Here is a 19,083-nt window from a genome sequence, read left to right on the forward strand (position 1 = left end):
TTAGGCCCCACTACGTAGTTCACACTACGGAATTCTCGCGGATGAATACTTCGGCGCTAGGGCCACGGGGCACTGAGCCGTCACCATTGACGGCTATGCAGTGCTCGCAGAATCCGCGCAAAGAATGAACATGTTCTTTCTTTGCGCGGAACACTTTCAGCGGCGGAAATGTCCGCCGCTGAAATTCCGCAGTGTGAACGGGTCTCGCGGAAACCCGTTCACACTAATGTTAAAGTTCACACCGCGGAATTCCGTCCGCGGAATTCCGCCAGGAAATTCCGCGGGAATTCCGTAATGGGAACGGGGCCTTAGCCTTCAGTCCGGTTTGTTTTTAGTTCTGACTTGTTAGGTTGATTTTGCTATGGCTTTGTAGTTCTGACCCGTTTGTTTAGTTGTAAGTCTAGTCCAGTCTTTTTGTGCGTACACCATTGACCATGCGGTTTATTTAACGATATATATTTTTATAATTCGGACATTTCCAATACCAAATATATTTATTTTTTATTTACACTGTTTTTTTTATTATTTCTTTTTCATGGGAAAATGGGGGTGATTTTTACTTTTATTAGGGAAGGGGTTAAATGATCTTTATTAACTTTTTTTTCCCACTTTTTTTGCACTGCACACACTGATCTTTTACATTGATCATTGTTATCCCATAGGATAACATTGATCAATGTTTCTGCCGCTTGACTGCTCATGCCTGGATCTCAGGCACTGAGCAGTCATTTGTCAATCGGACACACAGGAGGAAGGTAGGCACCCTCCTTGCGTCCTCCAGCTGTTCGGGATGCGGCAATTTTGCGGTGGCGGTCCCGAGCAGCCCACTGAGCTAACCGGGGGTAGTTTACTTTCCCTTTAGACGTGGCGATCAACTTTGAACGCCGCGTCCAAAGGGTTAATAGCGTGCGGCACCGCGGTCAGTGCCGTGCGCTATTAGCCACGGGTCCCGACCCGCTATGACGCAGGGCCGCAGCATGGCCCCACGTTATAGAAAGGGAGCGGACTCAGGGCGTAGAGGTATGCCCTGTGTCCTTAACAGGTTAAACCTGAACCTGTATCATGACTTGTATTCTGACCAGTTTGTGTTTTTTGCACTCCACCAAGGTATAAGTCCTGATCAATTGCTTCTCTTGCTTTGCCCCTATGCCTGATGTGTTATTTTCTATGTTTATTCTTTTGTGATCCAGAACCTGTGTATCCTGATCTGTAGAGTGTCCTGATTTCAGTTACCTGTCACTCACCTTCATTCCTGGTAAACCTGGCGCTATATCTATCGGGTATATGTAAAAGAAGATGAATGGCACTCACCAGGTTCCAGAAGTGAAGGTAAGGTTTATTCAATGAAAATGCAAAGATACATACATGGCAAAGGGAGAGCACGGACGCCGTCCACGCTAGCGTTGATAGCTATTTCCTGCGCTGGCCGCACTTCCTCGGACCACTATCTTTCTGGTAACCTGTCTGTTTTTACTCTCATATCTGCCATAGAACTATGGTCCTGAAGCTGTAATTCAGTACTCTATATACCTGCCGTTATATCTTCCTGATACCTGTTTGTTACTACTTTGCATACCTGCCATTATATATTGCCCCATTGTGTCCTGACCGGTTTCCCTGACCTCCATGCAGTTCTGTTTATTATTTTGACTTGAGTCACCCTTGCACTTTATTCCAGGATAGGGACCGTCGCCCAGTTGTGGATCTGTTGTTTAGGGTGGATACACACGTAGGAAGGGAAAAAGATTCTGTGTGAGCTCAGGGCCGCACTATTCCCTACCCCATGTGACAGTAACGTTTCCCTTTTATGGGATTAGGACAGCTCATGTCTATAGTCCATGGTCACTGCTGTTGTAAAGCATATCTCTAAATGCTGTTAAAAACAAGCAAAATGCCTGCCCCCCCAATAATAATAATAATAATAATAAAAGAAATAAAATATATTACAAAATAGTAACGGATTAGAAAAAGAAAAGAACAAGTTTCAGTATCTGGTTCATTGGAAGTCCTCTAATCCAATTAAATAATAAATATAACAATGACGTGTAATAGAAAACAACCTTCAGCATTTCCTATATTCGTCTTCCTACTTGTTACTATAATGAGACGGATGCAACTGATTCTGGGATAATTTCCATCTATTGTTCTGGGAGCGAAGTCCTCAGCTGGAAGTGTGCAGGTTTCCTATAGCGCCTTATTGTTATGAGTGATGGGAATTACATCAATAGTTCTCTCCATTCCTCGTCTACTTCCAGCCGCGATTACAAGATGCTTTGTACTTTGCAAATTTAATTTGTTCTTTTTTTCTCTGTTATTAGGATTTAAAGGGTCCCTCCAGTTTCACGTAACTAGAGCAGTGTCTCTCCGAAATACGTTGCCTTCAGCTGTTGAAAAACTACAACTCCCAGCATGCCCGGACAGCCAAAGGCTGTCCGGGCATTCTGGGAGTTGTAGTTTTGCAACAGTTGGAGGCACCCTGGTTAGGAAACACTCCTCTGAGCATTGCTGTGTGCCTCCCATCCACTGCCCAGACCATGATACCAGCGGCTTAGCATGCTGAGAGTTGAAGTTTTGCAACAGTTGGAGGCACCCTGGTTAGGAAACACTGCTCTGAGCATTGCTGTTGGTCTCCCATCCACTGCCCAGACCATGATACCGGCTGCTTAGCATAGTGAGAGTTGCAGTTTTGTAACAGCTGGAGGCACCCTGGTTAGGAAACACTGCTCTGAGCATTGCTGTGTGCCTCCCCTCCACTGCCCAGACCATGATACCTGCTGCTTAGCATGCTGAGAGTTGCAGTTTTGCAACAGCTGGAGGCACCCAGGTTAGGAAACACTGCTCTGAGCATTGCTGTTGGCCTCCCATCCACTGCCCAGACCATGATATCTGCTGCTTAGCATGCTGAGAGTTGCAGTTTTGCAACAGCTAGAGGCACCGTGGTTGGGAAACACTGCTCTGAGCATTTCTGTTGGTCTCCCATGCACTGCCCAGACCATGAAACCTGTTGCTTAGCATGCTGGGAGTTGTAGTTTTGCAACAGCTTGAATCAGGTGGGCGTGAAATGGCATGTGGGCTCGTACACATCAAAATGTATACTAACTACAAGATCAATGTACAACATGCGGATGTGCGGCCATGTCTTTTTTTTTTTCCCAAAACTTCTAACCTGCACCCAGAAAGTTAAAAAAAAAAAAAAAAGCCCAGCTAAATAATGTCACATGGCATTCAAATAAATAGTGTCATACAAAGCCCAGATAACCAGTGTCATATAGTATGGAAATAAATAGTCTCAATCAAAGCACAAATAGTCCAGATAAATGTGCCAGATAAACAGTGTCATAGAATGCCAGGATAGTGTTAAAGGGGTACTCCGTTGGAATTTTTTTTTTTTTTAAATCAACTGGTGCCAGAAAGTTATACAGATTTGTAAATGACTTCTATTTAAAAATCTTAATCCTTCCAGTAAATATCAGCTGCTGTATGCTCCAGAGGAAGTTGTGTACTTCTTTCCAGTCTGATCACAGTGCTCTCTGCTGCCACCTCTATCCGGGTCAGGAACTGTCCAGAGCAGGAGAGGTTTGCTATGGGGGATTTACTCCTGCTCCGGACAGTTCCTGACATGGACAGAGGTGTCAGCAGAGAGCACTGTGGTCAAAGTGGAAAGAACTACACAACTTCCTCTGGAGAATACAGCAGCTGATAAGTACTGGAAGGATTAAGATATTTAAATAGTAGTAATTTACAAATTACTACTAGATAAATTGTGTCATATGGCCTTCATATAAATAATACGATACAGTACCCAGATAAATTGTGTCATATAGCATTCATATAAATAATACTACACAGTGCCCAGATAAATTGTGTCTTATAGCCTTCATATAAATAACACTATTGTCACGATTCGGCTTGGCTGGAGGTGGATCCTCTGTGTCAGAGAGGGATTGGCGTGGACCGTGTCGGTGGACCGGTTCTAAGTTGCTACTGGTATTCACCAGAGCCCGCCGCAAAGCGGGATGGTCTTGCAGCGGCGGTAGCAACCAGGTCGTATCCGGCAACGGCTCACCTCTCTGACTGCTGAAGATAAGCGCGGTACAAGGGATTAGACAAGAGCAAGGTCGGACGTAGCAGAAGGTCAGGGCAGGCAGCAAGGATCGTAGTCAGGGGCAACGGCAGGAGGTCTGGAACACAGGCTAGGAACACACAAGGAAACGCTTTCACTGGCACAATGGCAACAAGATCCGGCGAGGGAGTGCAGGGGAAGTGAGGTATAAATAGGGAGTGCACAGGTGAAGGTACTGATGAAAACCTGATGCACCAATCAGTGGCTCACCGGCCCTTTAAATCGCAAAGACCCGGCGCGCGCGCCCTAAGGAGCGGGGCCGCGCGCGCCGGGACAGCACAGACGGGGGACGGGTCTGGAAAGGGAATCGAGATGCGCATCGCGAGCGGGCGCGTCCCGCATCGCAAATCGCATCCTGGCTGGAAACATTATCACAGCGCACCCGGTCGGCAGGTCTGACCGGGGCGCTGTGAATAAGAGAACGCTGTGAGCGCTCCGGGGAGGAGCGGGGACCCGGAGCGCACGGCGTAACAACTATACAGTGCCCAGATAAAGTGTGTCATAGAAAGCCAATATGAATTGTGTCAAACAATGCCCAGATAGTGTCCTAAAGTACTGGATAAACAGTTACACCATACGGCATTCAGGCAGTCCAGATTATCCAAAATAGCATTCAGATAAACAATTTTATACAGCATCTACAGCAACAATGTGATGCAACATAAAAAAGTTCTATTCAGTCCTCGTCTTCTTTTAGCCATGATTACAAGACGCTTTGTACTTTGCAAATGTAATTTGTTATTAGGATTTAAAGGGTCCCTCCTGTTTTATGCATCTAGAGCAGTGTCTCCAAACCAAGGTGCCTCCAGCTGTTGCAAAACTACAACCCCCAACATGGCCGGACAGCCTTTGGCTGTGAGGTTGTGATGTCACGGCTCCCCCTGGGTGTGAAGTCACGCTCCGCCACCTCAATGCAAGCCTATGGGAGGGGGCGTGGTGGCTGTTACGCCCCCTTCCATAGGCTTGCATTGAGGGGGCGGAGCATGACATCACACGGGGCAGAGCGGTGACATCACAATACTCCGGCCAGTGATCTTGATTCATCAGACCCAGAGCTGATGATAGCGAGGTTCTGCATGAAAGATTGCGGGGGTCCCCAGAGGCATCCCCCGCGATCAGGCATCTTATCCCTATCCAAAGGATAAGATGTCTTAGGACCGGAGTACCCCTTTAAAGTGTTGCCCAGAGTAAGGAATCCAATTTTTAGGGGTACATAATAACAGAAGACTCACCTTCCTGAGGAGGAAGCAGATTCGTTCAATGTTTCTCAGTCGTTCCCTCTGTAATAGAGAAGTGAGGGTAAAAAAATCAGGAGTGAATAATATTCATATTACACAATTATATGTCAGGAAACTATTCAGAATTGTCTGGAATTTAAGTTCTAAAACTCTAATGGTTGGAGAGAATCCCAATTTTTTTTTTTAAAGCAACCTGTGCCAGAAAGTTATACAGATTTGTAAATTACTTCTATTTTTAAATCTTAAACCTTCCAGTACTTATCAGCTGCTGTATGCTCCACAGGAAGTTGTGTAGTTCTTTCCATTATGATCACAGTGCTCTCTGCTGACACCTCTGTCCATTTCAGGAACTGTCCAGAACAGGAGCAAATCCCCATAGCGAAGCACTCCTGCTCCGGACAGTTCCTGACATGGACAGAGGTGTCAGCAGAGAGCACTGTAATCAGTCTCAGTGTATCCCAACCAGTGTACCTCCAGGTGTTGCAAAACTACAACTCCAAGCATGCTCAAACAACCATTACACCACCACCAGCCTGAACCGCTGATGCAAGTAAAGATGGATCCATGCTTTCATGTTGTTTACACCAAATTCTGAATATCACAGCTGGAATAGAGACTCCTCAGACCAGACAACATTCTTCCATCTTCCATTGTTCAGTTTTGGTGACCTGTGTGAATTGTAGCCTCAGTTTCCTGTTCTTAGCTGACGGGAGTGGCCCCCGGTGTGTTCTTCTGCTACTGTAGCCCATCTGCTCCAAGGTTGAACATGTTGTGCATTCAGAGATAGTATTCTGCATGCCTTGGTTGTAACCAGTGATTATTTTAGTTACTGTTGCCTATTTGTCATCTAGAACCAGTCTGCCCATTCTTTCCTGACATCAACCAGGCATTTTAATCCACACACTGTATATGTTCTCTTTTTTTGGGACCATTCTCTGTAAACCCTAAGGCTAGATTTCCACTTATATTTTTTTGGGCAAAAACGGCAAGAAAAAAACACCCATTCTGCCGCATGGTGTATTTTTCTTTTGTGAAAAAACGCTGCGGCCAGATGTTAGCTGCAAGTCAATAGGGAACTGCAAAATGCCAAATCCACTTGGTGTTTTTCAGTGTGTCGTTTTCAGCTATTTTCGGCTCCTGTTTTTCAAAACGACCTCTTGTTGAGACTTTGGCATTTTTTTAAGGATAATCTTGGTGTTTTCCTCCCATAGAAGTCTATCGGAGTGAAAAAAAACCGCAAGAAAAACCTCGTGTGGGTTTTAACTTTGGTGTTTTTGCAGGCGGCTTTTATTCTTTTTTAGGACTTTAGCCATCCAAAAAAAGTGATGGAGATACCTTTTTTTGTAAAATTTTGTAGGGTACCATTAAAAAAAAATAAAAAATAAAGATACAGTAATGATGGAAAAAATGGTATTTAACTAAATTAATATTTTTTAGAACATCATTTTAACAATTTTTTTTTAACAGGGATCAATTGATGTGGGTGGGCAGAGAACTAAAAATCTAGCCAGCAATATAAAAATAGGGGCCATTTAATTATAAAAAATTATATATGTTTTATAATCAATTTTGTAAAACTTTTTATTTGTAATGTATTTTAATTATACGTTTAATAAAATGTGTGTGTTTTTTTTACTTATATTTTTTTTTTAGATTTTTTAGGTAGTACTACTACTCCCAGCATGGAACAGACTGTTCCATGATGGGCGTAGTAGTACCTGTACTAATAGACAGATCGCAGCAGGTGTCACTTCTGACACCAGCTGCGATCCTCTGGTATAAGCTATAGAAGCCGTGCACCTGTTTCCTCCAGCCATATATAAACCCACACATCTCCACTACCTATCATGCATCAGAAGAAAGGTCACATGACCCGAAACGCATCATGCAGAGCGTTTCATGAGATTTACTATGCTGTTGATGTTTTTGAGACCTTCCAATGTCAGTGTTTTAACTTGGATACAATAAATTAGAAAATCATCTTACCGCTGGCACCTGTTTTTCTATTTCTAGATTTGTAAATGACTTCTATTATAAAATCCTAATCCTTCCAGTACTTATCAGCTGCTGTATGTTCCACAGGAAGTTCTTTTCTTTTGAAATTTCTTTTCTGTCTGATCACAGTGCTCTCTGCTGTCACCTCTGTGTCCGTTTACAGAACTATCCAGAGCAGGAGAGGTTTGCTATGGGGATTTGCTTCTTCTCCGGACAGTTCCTGACATGGACAGAGGTGTCAGCAGAGAGCACTGTGCTCGGACAGAATGAAAATTTCAAAAAGAAAAGAACTTCCTGTGAAGCATACAGCAGCTGATAAGTACTGGAAGGATTGAGATTTTTTTAATAGAAGTAATTTACAAATCGGTTTAACTTTCTGGCACCAGTTTATTTGTGTATGTAGCAGAGTTGAGTGTATTATGTGTGTATGTAGCAGTGTTGAGTGTGTTATGTGTGTATGTAGCAGAGCTGAGTGTGTGTATGTAGCAGAGCTGAGTGTGTGAATGTGTATGTAAGAAACAAAAACTCCCATCATGCTCTTACAGCAGTGTTTTCCAAACAAGGTGCCTCTTGCTGTTGCAAGACTACAACTCCCAGCATGCCCGGACAGCCAAAGGCTGTCCGGGCATGCTGGGAGTTGTATTTTGCAACAGCTGGAGACACACTGTTTTGAAAACCCTGCTTTTCTGATACAAGTTGCAGACCACACATATACTGTAGATAACTTCTGCTCCAGTTCTGACCTGAATACCAAAATAACCCCAAAATCTAAACTCTCGTAAACAAATATATCAGTACCCAGGAGTAACGTCCCCCCTACCGATGTACGGTTGTAATTATTGGGCGCCACGTTCTCCCATACATTATCATCATCTTGTAATCTGAAGAACCAGGAGATGTATTGTAGCAATTGAGAAGATTCCTTATCAAACCTCTATATCTACAGTAAAGGATAATGAGATCGGCTCGGAGTGCGGTGAATACAAATGACGGTGCTCACCGGGCGATAACGGCAGAGTTATTACTCCTTACGTTCACCTGGTAATAACGAACTGGGATTAAAGGGGCTCTCTCCCCTATGGACAACCCCTTTTTGTTCTAAGGCTCCCCCGATTATAAAGTGATTATATGGAGTTCTGCTGCTGGGACCTCCAGCGATCAGCAGTGATCTGTGAAGGAACATTCAATATGTCTTCAATTTCCCTGCAGTGCCACCACAGGGCAAATGAGGTATTGCACGCTTTCACTATAATTTCACTAAGCCGGGAGGGAAAAAAGTTTGACTTTAAACTCTTTAATAACTCAGGATTATATAATAGTAGATAGATAGACAGACAGACAGATAGTGTGGTATGGGGGTGTGAGGCAAGGAAGATGGAATTACCCTAGGGGCAGATGGCATGAACCCCTTGTATTTGTGACACCAGAGCGTGGTTTATCCTCAATACCACCTGAAGGTATACCGCTGGATCCTGGGCTAGGCAAGGGGGGATTTAAAGGGAACCAATCATCACATTTTACCCTATATAATGCTTGGCAAAGCGTTATATAGGGTAAAATTGTTGTCCTCACCATTCCCGGGGGACGCTCCTGCCCCCAGGGATGGTGAAGATATGAAGTTATACACTTGTCACCGCCACCGCCGTAAGTAGTCACCTGGGCGGGGAGCTCCACTCACTTAGTCCCGTTCTTCGGCCGGGAGCGACGCCCCTTCCGCTTGATTGATGGGCCGCGTCATTGTTCCGCTCACTGAACAGACGGAGCAGAGCGATGACGCGGCCCATCAATCAAGCGGAGGGGGCGTCGCTCCCGGCCGAAGAACGGTACTAGGTGAGTGGAGTTCCCCGCCCAGGTGACTACTTACGGCGGCGGCGGTGACTAGTTTATAACTTATATATATATATCTTCACCATCCCTGGGGGCAGGAGCGTCCTCCGGGAATGGTGAAAATAAAGATTTTACCCTATATAACGCTTTGCCAAGCGTTATATAGAGTAAAATCTGATGATTGGTTCCCTTTAATGACTCTGATGCCAAGTTACGGATAACGGTAGCTTTACTGAGTTTAGACAGGTGGAAAAGTCTATACAGTGTAGCCAGGGCCACGGAGGTGACCAGTGACTTCAGAGACCTTAAGGGTTTGCTGGGTCTTGCAGTAGCTCTGGACAATTTAGTGCAGGCCACGCTGACTTGACAATAGATGACAGTGACTGACTTGACTTGACTTGGGACTGACTAAGTTGTGACTGTAGTTACTTGTAGACTTGTAGCTTGTGACTGCAGGACTGACTTGAGGCTCCTATAGACTCCAGACACACTCCTAGGCTCGACTGCACCTCAGCAAAGACTTTTCTCCAAAGAGAGCTGAGCACAAAGAGACTGAAGAGACTCCTCCCAGGGCTTTCATGGGGGAGACTCTGGTGGGGTCCCATAGGTCACCCTTAGGTCACCTGGTACCTCCTGGGTTACAACCACATGACAATCAGGTTAACCTTTCTTAAAGTAATAACACTTCTATATACATTACACAGTATAACACATGCAGAAATATATATACACAAGGGGACACTGCAGGGAGGCTGCCTGACAGGGCCGCAGGGGTACGGGGTATCAACTCCCATACTGGGCCACCACAATAGAAATATAGATAGATATGAGATAGACAGATATAAAATATATAGATAGATAAAAGTATTTAGTCAGCCACCAATTGTGCAAGTTCTCCCACTTATAAAGATGAGAGGCTGTAATTTCCATCATCGGTTATAACCTTAACTATGAGAGACATAATGAGAAAAACAATCCATAAAATCACACTGTCTGATTTTTAAAGAATTTCTTGGCAAATTATGGTGGAAAATAAGTATTTGGTCACCTACAAACAAGCAAGATTTCTGGCTCTCACAGACCTGTAACTTTTTCTTTAAGAGTCTCCTCTGTCCTCCACTTGTTACCTGTATTAATGGCTCCTGTTTGAACTTGTTGTCAGTATAAAAGACACCTGTCCACAAGCTCAGTCACACTCCAAACTCCACTATGGCCAAGACCAAAGAGTTGTCGAAGGACACCAGAAACAAAACTGTAGACCTGCACCAGGCTGGGAAGTCTGAATCTGCAATAGGCAAGCATCTTGGTGTGAAGAAATCAACTGTGGGAGCAATTATTAGAAAATGGAAGACATACAAGGCCACTGATAATCTCCCTCGATCTGGGGATCCACACAAGATCTCACCCCGTGGTGTCAAAATGATCACAAGAACGCTGAGCAAAAATCCCAGAACCACACGGGGGGACCTAGTGAAGGACCTGCAGAGAGCTGAGACCAAATTAACAAAGGCTAACATCAGTAAAACAGTACGCCGCTAGGGACTCAAATCATGCAGTGCCAGACGTGTCCCCCTGTTTAAGCCAGTACATGTCCGGGCCCCTCTGAAGTTTGCTAGAGAGCATTTGGATGATCCAGAAGAGGATTGGGAGAATGTCATATGGTCAGATGAAACCAAAGTAGAACTTTTGGTAAAAACTCAATTCACCGTGTTTGGAGGAGAAAAAATGCTGAGTTGCATCCAAAGAACACCATACCTACTGTGACGCATGGGGGTGGAAACATCATGCTTAGAGGCTGTTTTTCTACAAAGGGACCAGGATGACTGATCTGTGTAGCGGAAAGAATGAATGGGGCCATGTATCGGGAGATTTTGAGTGAAAACCTCCTTCCATCAGCAAGGGGATTGAAGATGAAACATGGCTGGGTCTTTCAGCATGACAATGATCCCAAACACACCGCCCGGGCAACAAAGGAGTGGCTTCGTAAGAAGCATTTCAAGGTCCTGGAGTGGCCGAGCCAGTCTCCAGATCTGAACCCCATAGAAAACCTTTGGAGGGAGTTGAAAGTACGTGTTGCCCAGCGACAGCCCCAAAACATCACTGCTCTAGAGGAGATCTGCATGGAGGAATGGGCCAAAATACCAGCAACAGTGTGTGAAGACCTTGTGAAGACTTACAGAAAACGTTTGACCTCTGTCATTGCCAACAAAGGGGATATAACAAAGTATTGGGATGAACTTTTGTTATTGACCAAATACTTATTTTCCACCATAATTTGCAAATAAATTATTTAAAAATCAGACAATGTGATTTTATGGATTTTTTTTTCTCATTGTGTCTCTCATAGTTGAGGTTATAACCTATGATGAATATTACAGGCTCTCCTCTTTATAAGTGAGAGAACTTGCACAATTGGTGGCTGACTAAATACTTTTTTGCCCCACTGTAGATAGTCTAATAGATAGCCATAGGCTGACCGGGCATGCTGGGACATGTGGTTTTGAAGCAGCTGGAGGTACCCTGGTTTAAATACACGTGTATAAAGGAATACAGAGGGTTTGGATCTTTGTATTAGGATTTTGAAGCTCTGATCCCTAATTTAATGACTCTCATCATTACTTCTGCTACATTAGCTTTGTGTTTCCTGGAGGTATATAGACTTTTTGCTGTATACATTGTCTGTATAACCTTGGAGATGTCATGTTTATGAGCGGTGCACATGTTGACTTTCTCTTCTGGAGTCTATACCATGGGACGTGATGGCATTACATGTAATTCACTTACTCCTGTATATTCTTAGAGTAACAGTGAGTCACAATACATCTCATGACTGTAGGAGATCAGACTGGAGATGTGACAGAGCAGATATATGTATACGGCTGATTACGGCCTTCGTGAGATAGAAGCTTCGCTGTGACACTGGAAATAATTCGGTAAACTGAGGCCATACCCATGCATTGCTATCCTGACAATTACTGCCATTTAGGTCCCATCTGAGGTCTCCCTGTAGTTTGCTCTTAAAGGTCCTGGGTCCAAAAATCATTTAAAGGGGTACTCCGCCCCTAGACATCTTATCCCCTATCCAAAGGATAGGGGATAAGATGTCAGATTGCCGGGGTCCCACTGCTGGGGACCCCGGGGATCGCTGCTGCAGCACCCCGCTATCATTACTGCACAGAGCGAGTTCGCTCTGCACGTAATAACGGGCAATACAGGGGCCGGAGCATCGTTACGTCACGGCTCCGCCCTTCGTGACGTCACGGCCCGCCCCCGTCAATACAATACTATGGGAAGGGGGCGTGGCGGTCATCACGCCCCCTGCCATAGACTTGCATGAAGGGGACGGGCCGTGATGTCATGAGGGGCGGAGCCATGACGTCACGCAGCTCCAGCCCCTGTATCGCCCGTCATTATGCACAGAGCGAACTCGCTCTGTGCAGTAATGATTGCGGGGTGCCGCAGTGGCGATCCCCGGGGTCCCCAGCAGCGGGACCGCGGCGATCTAACATCTTATCCCCTATCCTTTGGATAGGGGATAAAATGCCAGGGGCGGAGTACCCCTTTAAGGACAGTGATCTGCAACCTGTGACAAAACTACAACTACCAGCATTTGCCTAAATTTTTTGCTATATGGGTGTGACCTTTAAAGGGGTATTCCAGGATTTTTTTTTTTTATTTGACTGTGCTACAGGGGCTGTAAAGTTAGTGTAGTTCATAATATAGTGTCTGTACCTGTGTGTGACGGTTTTCTCACAATTCTCATGTGATTTTCACCTATTATTTATTTTTACCAGCATACAAAATTACTGTTGTCTCAGATTTTTCCCAGCTTGCAATGCGGCCGAGGCCTGACATTACTAGTCAGCTGATGACAGGGAGCCTGTCTGCTTCAATGGGTGGAGCGATCAATCTGCAACTAATGCAACAGCTGTGGGCACCCTGATTGAAAACCACACTGATTTGAATGGATGCAGCTCATTTATGTTTCAATGGGTGGGGTGGCTGATGTGTGGGAGGGAGGAAGATGGAATTATGGGATTTGTAGTAAAAAAAAGAAAAGTCAAACAGGAAATACTAGTTCACAAAAAGCTAGCCACAGTATTATGGTAATCTCACAACATAGCCATTTGGCCCCAAGACAAGCGCAAATCCTTCCTAAGCATGTCCATTACTGTCTTCCAGGTACGTACTAAAATCACCTTATACTGGATGGGGTTATCCAGTATAAGGTGGTTTAAGTATGGGTAGGGTTTACATAACCTCAGGTCTCCCTGATGTTAAAGGGGTACTCAGGTGGAAAACTTTTTTTTTTTAATCAACTGGTGCCAGAAAGTTAAACAGATTTGTAAATTACTTCTATTAAAAAATCTTAATCCTTCCAGTGCTTATTAGCTGCTGAAAACAACAGAGGAAATAATTTTCTTTTTGGAACACAGAGCTCTCTGCTGACATCATGACCACAGTGCTCTCTGCTGATATCTCTGTCCATTTTAAGAACTGTCCAGAGTAGGAGAAAATCCCCATAGCAAACATATGCTGCTCTGGACAGTTCCTAAAATGGACAGAGATGTCAGCAGAGAGCACTGTGCTCGTGATGTCAGCAGAGAGCACTGTGTTCCAAAAAGAAAATAATTTCCTCTGTAGTATTCAGCAGCTAATAAGTACTGGAAGGATTAAGATTGTTTAATAGAAGCAATTTACAAATATGTTTAACTTTCTGGCACCAGTTGATTAAAAAAAAAATAATAATAATAAGTTTTCCACTGGAGTACCCCTTTAACTCCTAATAGTTGGTAAGTCCTGGGTTCAAAGATAAGTCAGGACAGTGATTTGCAACCTGTGACAAAACTACAACTACCAGCACTTGCTTACTTTTCTTGCTATGTGGGTTTACTGTTAAAAATAGGCTACTCCTGGGTCCCAAGATCATTTAGAGAAGTGGTCTGAAACCTGTAAGAAAACTACAACTACCAGCATTTACTTGCATTTTTTGTTATGTGGGTGTGGCCATTAAGCATGGGTGGGGTTTACATAATCTCAGGTCCCCTGCTGTTATTTGTTTAAAGTAGGCAAGTTCATTAAGTAAAGAGGTCTGCAACCTGTGAAAAAACTACAACCACCAGCATTTGCTTCAATTTTTTATGTATGTCTTTCTACGGCTTTTAAAGGGGTACTCCGCCCCTAGACACCTCAACGGCTTCCGGCAACGCTGGAGGCTTCGGATCCCGTCCACGCGAGCGTGATGTCACAACTCCGCCCCCGTGTGATGTCAAGCCACGTCCTTCAATGCAAGTCTATGGGAGGGGGCGTGACAGTTGTCACGCACCCTCCCATAGACTTGCATTGAGGGGCGGGGCGTGACGTCACATGGGGCGGACTCGTGACGTCACGCTCTTCCGCTTGCGTGGTCGAGATCCGAAGCCTCCAGCGTTGCCGGAAGCCGTTGAGGAGGGTGCTGCAGCCAAGATCCTGGGGGTCCCCATCCCTTTGGATAGGGGATAAGGTGTATAGGGGCGGAGTACCCCTTTAAGCATAAGTGGGTTTAACATAACCTCGGATCTCCCTAATGTGAGCCAAGTCCTGTGTAAATAGTAGAGAGATCTGCAACTTGTGACAAAACTACAAATAGCAGCATTCACTTCCGTTTTTTGTTATGTGGGTTTGGCCTTTAAGCACAGGTGGGGTTTCCATAATCTCAGGTCTCCTTGGTGTTATTTATTTATTTGAAGGCAAATTAATTTAGGGAAGTTGTCTGCAACCTGTGACAAAAATACAAGTACCAGCATTCACCTCAATTTTTGTCCTGTGGGTGTGGCCTTTGGGCATGGGTGGGGTTTACATAGCCTCAAATCTTCCTAATGTACTCCTAAGAGTAGGCAAGTCCTGGGTTTAAAAATCATCTAGGACAGTGATCTGCAACCTGCGACAAAACTACAACTACTAGCATTCACCTAAGTTTTTGCTATGTGGGTGTGGCCTTTAAGCATGGGTGGGGTTTACATAATCTAATCTAACGTCTCCTTGACGTTAACTTTTGAAATAAGGCAAGTTTTGCCGTCAGGTTTCCTGGTCTGGGTCACCGTCTGTCAGGGCATGTCTCAAAATTTAAGTTTTTCAACAACTATTGAACCAAAGTTGTCGGGGGCCACTGAATTCAGACATCAGGGACCCAAAAACCCCAGACATGGCCAGGAATCCAACACTGGGCATGTTAGTGGCACAAAATGACCTATCGTTGACCTCCACAATTCACTTCCCATGGACTTGAAACAAAGCAATAATTCTTTAAGAGCAAACAGGCGTCTTCAAAGGCGACTTACCGCGTGCGCCGGATTACACTGATCGACTGGGCTTTTGAAGTCGGTTCTTAATTCGTCAAAAGCAATTATCTGCAAGAGATGATGAGAGTGTTCTTAGTGCCGGATCTGCATGCATTTCATCAGCCACATTATCCCCTTCACTTCCAACCATCAAAGCTGCCGCTAAAATATCGCTGTATCCCTAAATAAATGATTTAATAACATTATTTGTTATAACTGGAAAATTGGTCAAATCTGGCAAATGTCTGACGATGGGACGGAGGGATATACTCTCCACTGCATCAAGGCTCTGTGGTTTTTTGGGAGCCTTATGTAGTGTGAAAGCGCCCAACTCGTATGGCGAGGGGATCAGTAGGCCGCCATTGACCAGACAGAGGCCAAAACAGTGTCCGTTTGGTGTTATAGGTTATTGTTGGTTGGTTTGGTGGTATAGGTTATTGTTGGTCGGTTTGGTGGTATAGGTTATTGTTGGTCGGTTTGGTGGTATAGGTTATTATTGGTCGGTTTGGTGGTATAGGTTATTATTGGTCGGTTTGGTGGTATAGGTTATTATTGGTCGGTTTGGTGGTATAGGTTATTGTTGGTCGGTTTGGTGGTATAGGTTATTATTGGTCGGTTTGGTGGTATAGGTTATTGTTGGTCGGTTTGGTGGTATAGGTTATTGTTGGTCGGTTTGGTGGTATAGGTTATTATTGGTCGGTTTGGTGGTATAGGTTATTATTGGTCGGTTTGGTGATATAGGTTATTATTGGTCGGTTTGGTGGTATAGGTTATTATTGGTCGGTTTGGTGGTATAGGTTATTGTTGGTCGGTTTGGTGGTATAGGTTATTATTGGTCGGTTTGGTGGTATAGGTTATTGTTGGTCGGTTTGGTGGTATAGGTCATTATTGGTCGGTTTGGTGGTATAGGTTATTGTTGGTCGGTTTGGTGGTATAGGTTATTATTGGTCAGTTTGGTGGCATAGGTTATTGTTGATCGGTTTGGTGGTATAGGTTATTGTTGGTCGGTTTGGTGGTATAGGTTATTGTTGGTCGGTTTGGTGATATAGGTTATTATTGGTCGGTTTGGTGGTATAGGTTATTATTGGTCGGTTTGGTGGTATAGGTTATTATTGGTCGGTTTGGTGGTAAAGGTTATTATTGGTCGGTTTGGTGGTATAGGTTATTGTTGGTCGGTTTGGTGGTATAGGTTATTATTGGTCGGTTTGGTGGTATAGGTTATTATTGGTCGGTTTGGTGGTATAGGTTATTGTTGGTCGGTTTGGTGGTATAGGTTATTATTGGTCGGTTTGGTGGTATAGGTTATTATTGGTTGGTTTGGTGGTATAGGTTATTGTTGGTCGGTTTGGTGGTATAGGTCATTATTGGTCGGTTTGGTGGTATAGGTTATTATTGGTCGGTTTGGTGGTAAAGGTTATTATTGGTCGGTTTGGTGGTATAGGTTATTGTTGGTCGGTTTGGTGGTATAGGTTATTATTGGTCGGTTTGGTGGTATAGGTTATTGTTGGTCGGTTTGGTGGTATAGGTTATTGTTGGTCGGTTTAGTGGTATAGGTTATTGTTGGTCGGTTTGGTGGTATAGGTTATTATTGGCCCGTTTGGTGGTATAGGTTATTGTTGCCATATTTTTACTCTATGGAATAGTCCAGTAGACTGTGCATTTTTGACTAACAGCTCTGTCTCTCTCCCCTGATCTCATACACATGCACACTCATTTTGGCTGAGTGTGCCTGTTTTTGTAAAGACAAATGGGGAGAAAGATGCTGGCAGATACCTATGGTTGTGGCTTATCTTCATGGAGAAGTAAAAAATTGGGTATGCTGACATTTAACATACCCGAGCCTTCTCTCCACTGATATGTGCCATTGTTGGTAAGTCGGGAGGTGGCCACCATACACATCAGATGGTTGGATCAGTACATTCAGTATATTTAAACTTATATATCTTAGGCTATGCTTACACATTGTTTTTCGAACCGTAAACAACTGGAAAAAAATGTGACAAAAGCAAAAAACAGCTATTTCTTTCAGCCATTTATGGTTCAAAATGAGACTACTAAAATTATCCATTATACAACCCTGCTACATACAATATCAGAAGATATAAAACAATATCTAAATATATAGAGGATAGATAGATAGAAGATGGATATGAGATAGATAGATATGATAGATAGATAGATAGATATGAGATAGATAGATAGATATGAGATATATAAATAGATATGAGATAGATAGATATGAGAGATAGATATGAGATAGATATGAGAGACAGATAGAAAGATAGATAGATAGATAGATAGATAGATAGATATGAGATAGATAGATATGAGAGATAGATAGATAGATATGAGATATATAGATAGATAGATATTAGATAGATATGAGATAGATAGATATGAGAGATAGATAAGAGATAGATAGATATGAGAGGCAGATAGATATGAGAGGCAGATAGATATGAGAGGCAGATAGATATGAGATAGATAAAGATAGATAGATAGATATGAGATTGATTGATTGATAGATAGATATGAGAGATAGATAGATATGTTGCATATATTATCAGTAAGTACTATAGCATTATGTGGTATGGGGTGAGATGTAGGGCAGATGGCATTAACCCCTTGTATTCGTGATGCCAGGGCGTGGTTTATCCTCTACACCTCCCGAAGGTATACCGCTGGATCCTGGGCTAGGCACGGAGCGCAATAATGACTCCGACACCAAGTTACAGACAACAGTAGCTTTACTGATGGTAGACAGATGGTCTATACAGTTCAGCCAGGGCCTACGGAGGTGACCAGTGACTTCAGAGACCTTAAGGGCTTGCTGGGACTTGTAGTAGAACGGGAAAATTTTGTGCAGGCCACTCTGACTTGATAATAGATGACAGTGACTGACTTGACTGGAGACAGACTAAGCTGTGACTTTATCTTACTTGTAGACTTGTGGCTGCAGGACTGACTTGAGGCTCCTATGGACCTCAGCTTAGCAGAAAGAGCAGAGCTAAAAGAGAGAGCAGAGACTCCTCCCAGGGCTTTTATAGGGGAGACTTGGGGGGGGGGGTCCCATTGGTCACCCTTAAGTCACCTGGTCACTGATACCTCCTGGGTAACAATCACATGATAAGTCACATGACAATTGAAGATCACATGGGAACATTTCTTAAAGTTATAACACTTCTTTACACATTTTACAGCATAACAAATGGCAAAACATAGGTACACGAGGGGACAGGTGTAAGGGGGTCCAGGGGACACTGCAGGGGGGCTGCCTGACAGAGTAATAACATAATTTACTATATCAGAACAACCAATGTACGGTCGGACACACATGATAAAGAGACTGCACCCTCATACATAACCTGGATTATCAGTAATCCCCTTTACAGGACCCTCATCTAATAGCCAGGTAGACAAATAGTAGCTCTCACCTAGTAGGACTATATATTCCACAGACAAACCATTCATTTCACTAATAACTGTGTAATGCTTTATCATACCAGTGGTGGCGCTGCAGGGAAACTGAGCATGTGCTGCTAGGGTTCCTCCTTAGATCCCATTTGATCACTGAGATTCC

The 19,083-nt window shown here is 43.8% G+C and overlaps 1 protein-coding gene and 1 long non-coding RNA gene across 3 annotated transcripts in view; one reads left to right on the top strand and one right to left on the bottom strand.

Moving 5' to 3' along the window:
* CNIH3 (cornichon family AMPA receptor auxiliary protein 3) overlaps positions 1-19,083 on the bottom strand; it is a 134,753-nt gene that overhangs the window by 55,337 nt on the left and 60,333 nt on the right. The window contains exons 2-3 of one of the 2 annotated variants that reach the window (XM_056568458.1): positions 15,504-15,572; positions 5,356-5,403 (exon numbers count right to left, since the gene is read on the bottom strand). In XM_056568458.1, the coding sequence (XP_056424433.1) occupies positions 5,356-5,403; positions 15,504-15,572 (117 nt within the window). The remainder of the gene's footprint in view (positions 1-5,355; positions 5,404-15,503; positions 15,573-19,083) is intronic. The other variant, XM_056568459.1, reaches the window with a different exon arrangement.
* The window catches only part of LOC130363106 (uncharacterized), a 56,712-nt gene continuing 38,829 nt past the window's right edge, over positions 1,201-19,083 (top strand). Inside the window, exon 1 of the long non-coding RNA XR_008891727.1 lies at positions 1,201-1,329. This is a non-coding gene — a long non-coding RNA (uncharacterized LOC130363106). The remainder of the gene's footprint in view (positions 1,330-19,083) is intronic.

Source organism: Hyla sarda, chromosome 3, assembly GCF_029499605.1.
Source record: "Hyla sarda isolate aHylSar1 chromosome 3, aHylSar1.hap1, whole genome shotgun sequence".
NCBI classification, from domain to species: Eukaryota; Metazoa; Chordata; class Amphibia; order Anura; family Hylidae; genus Hyla; species Hyla sarda.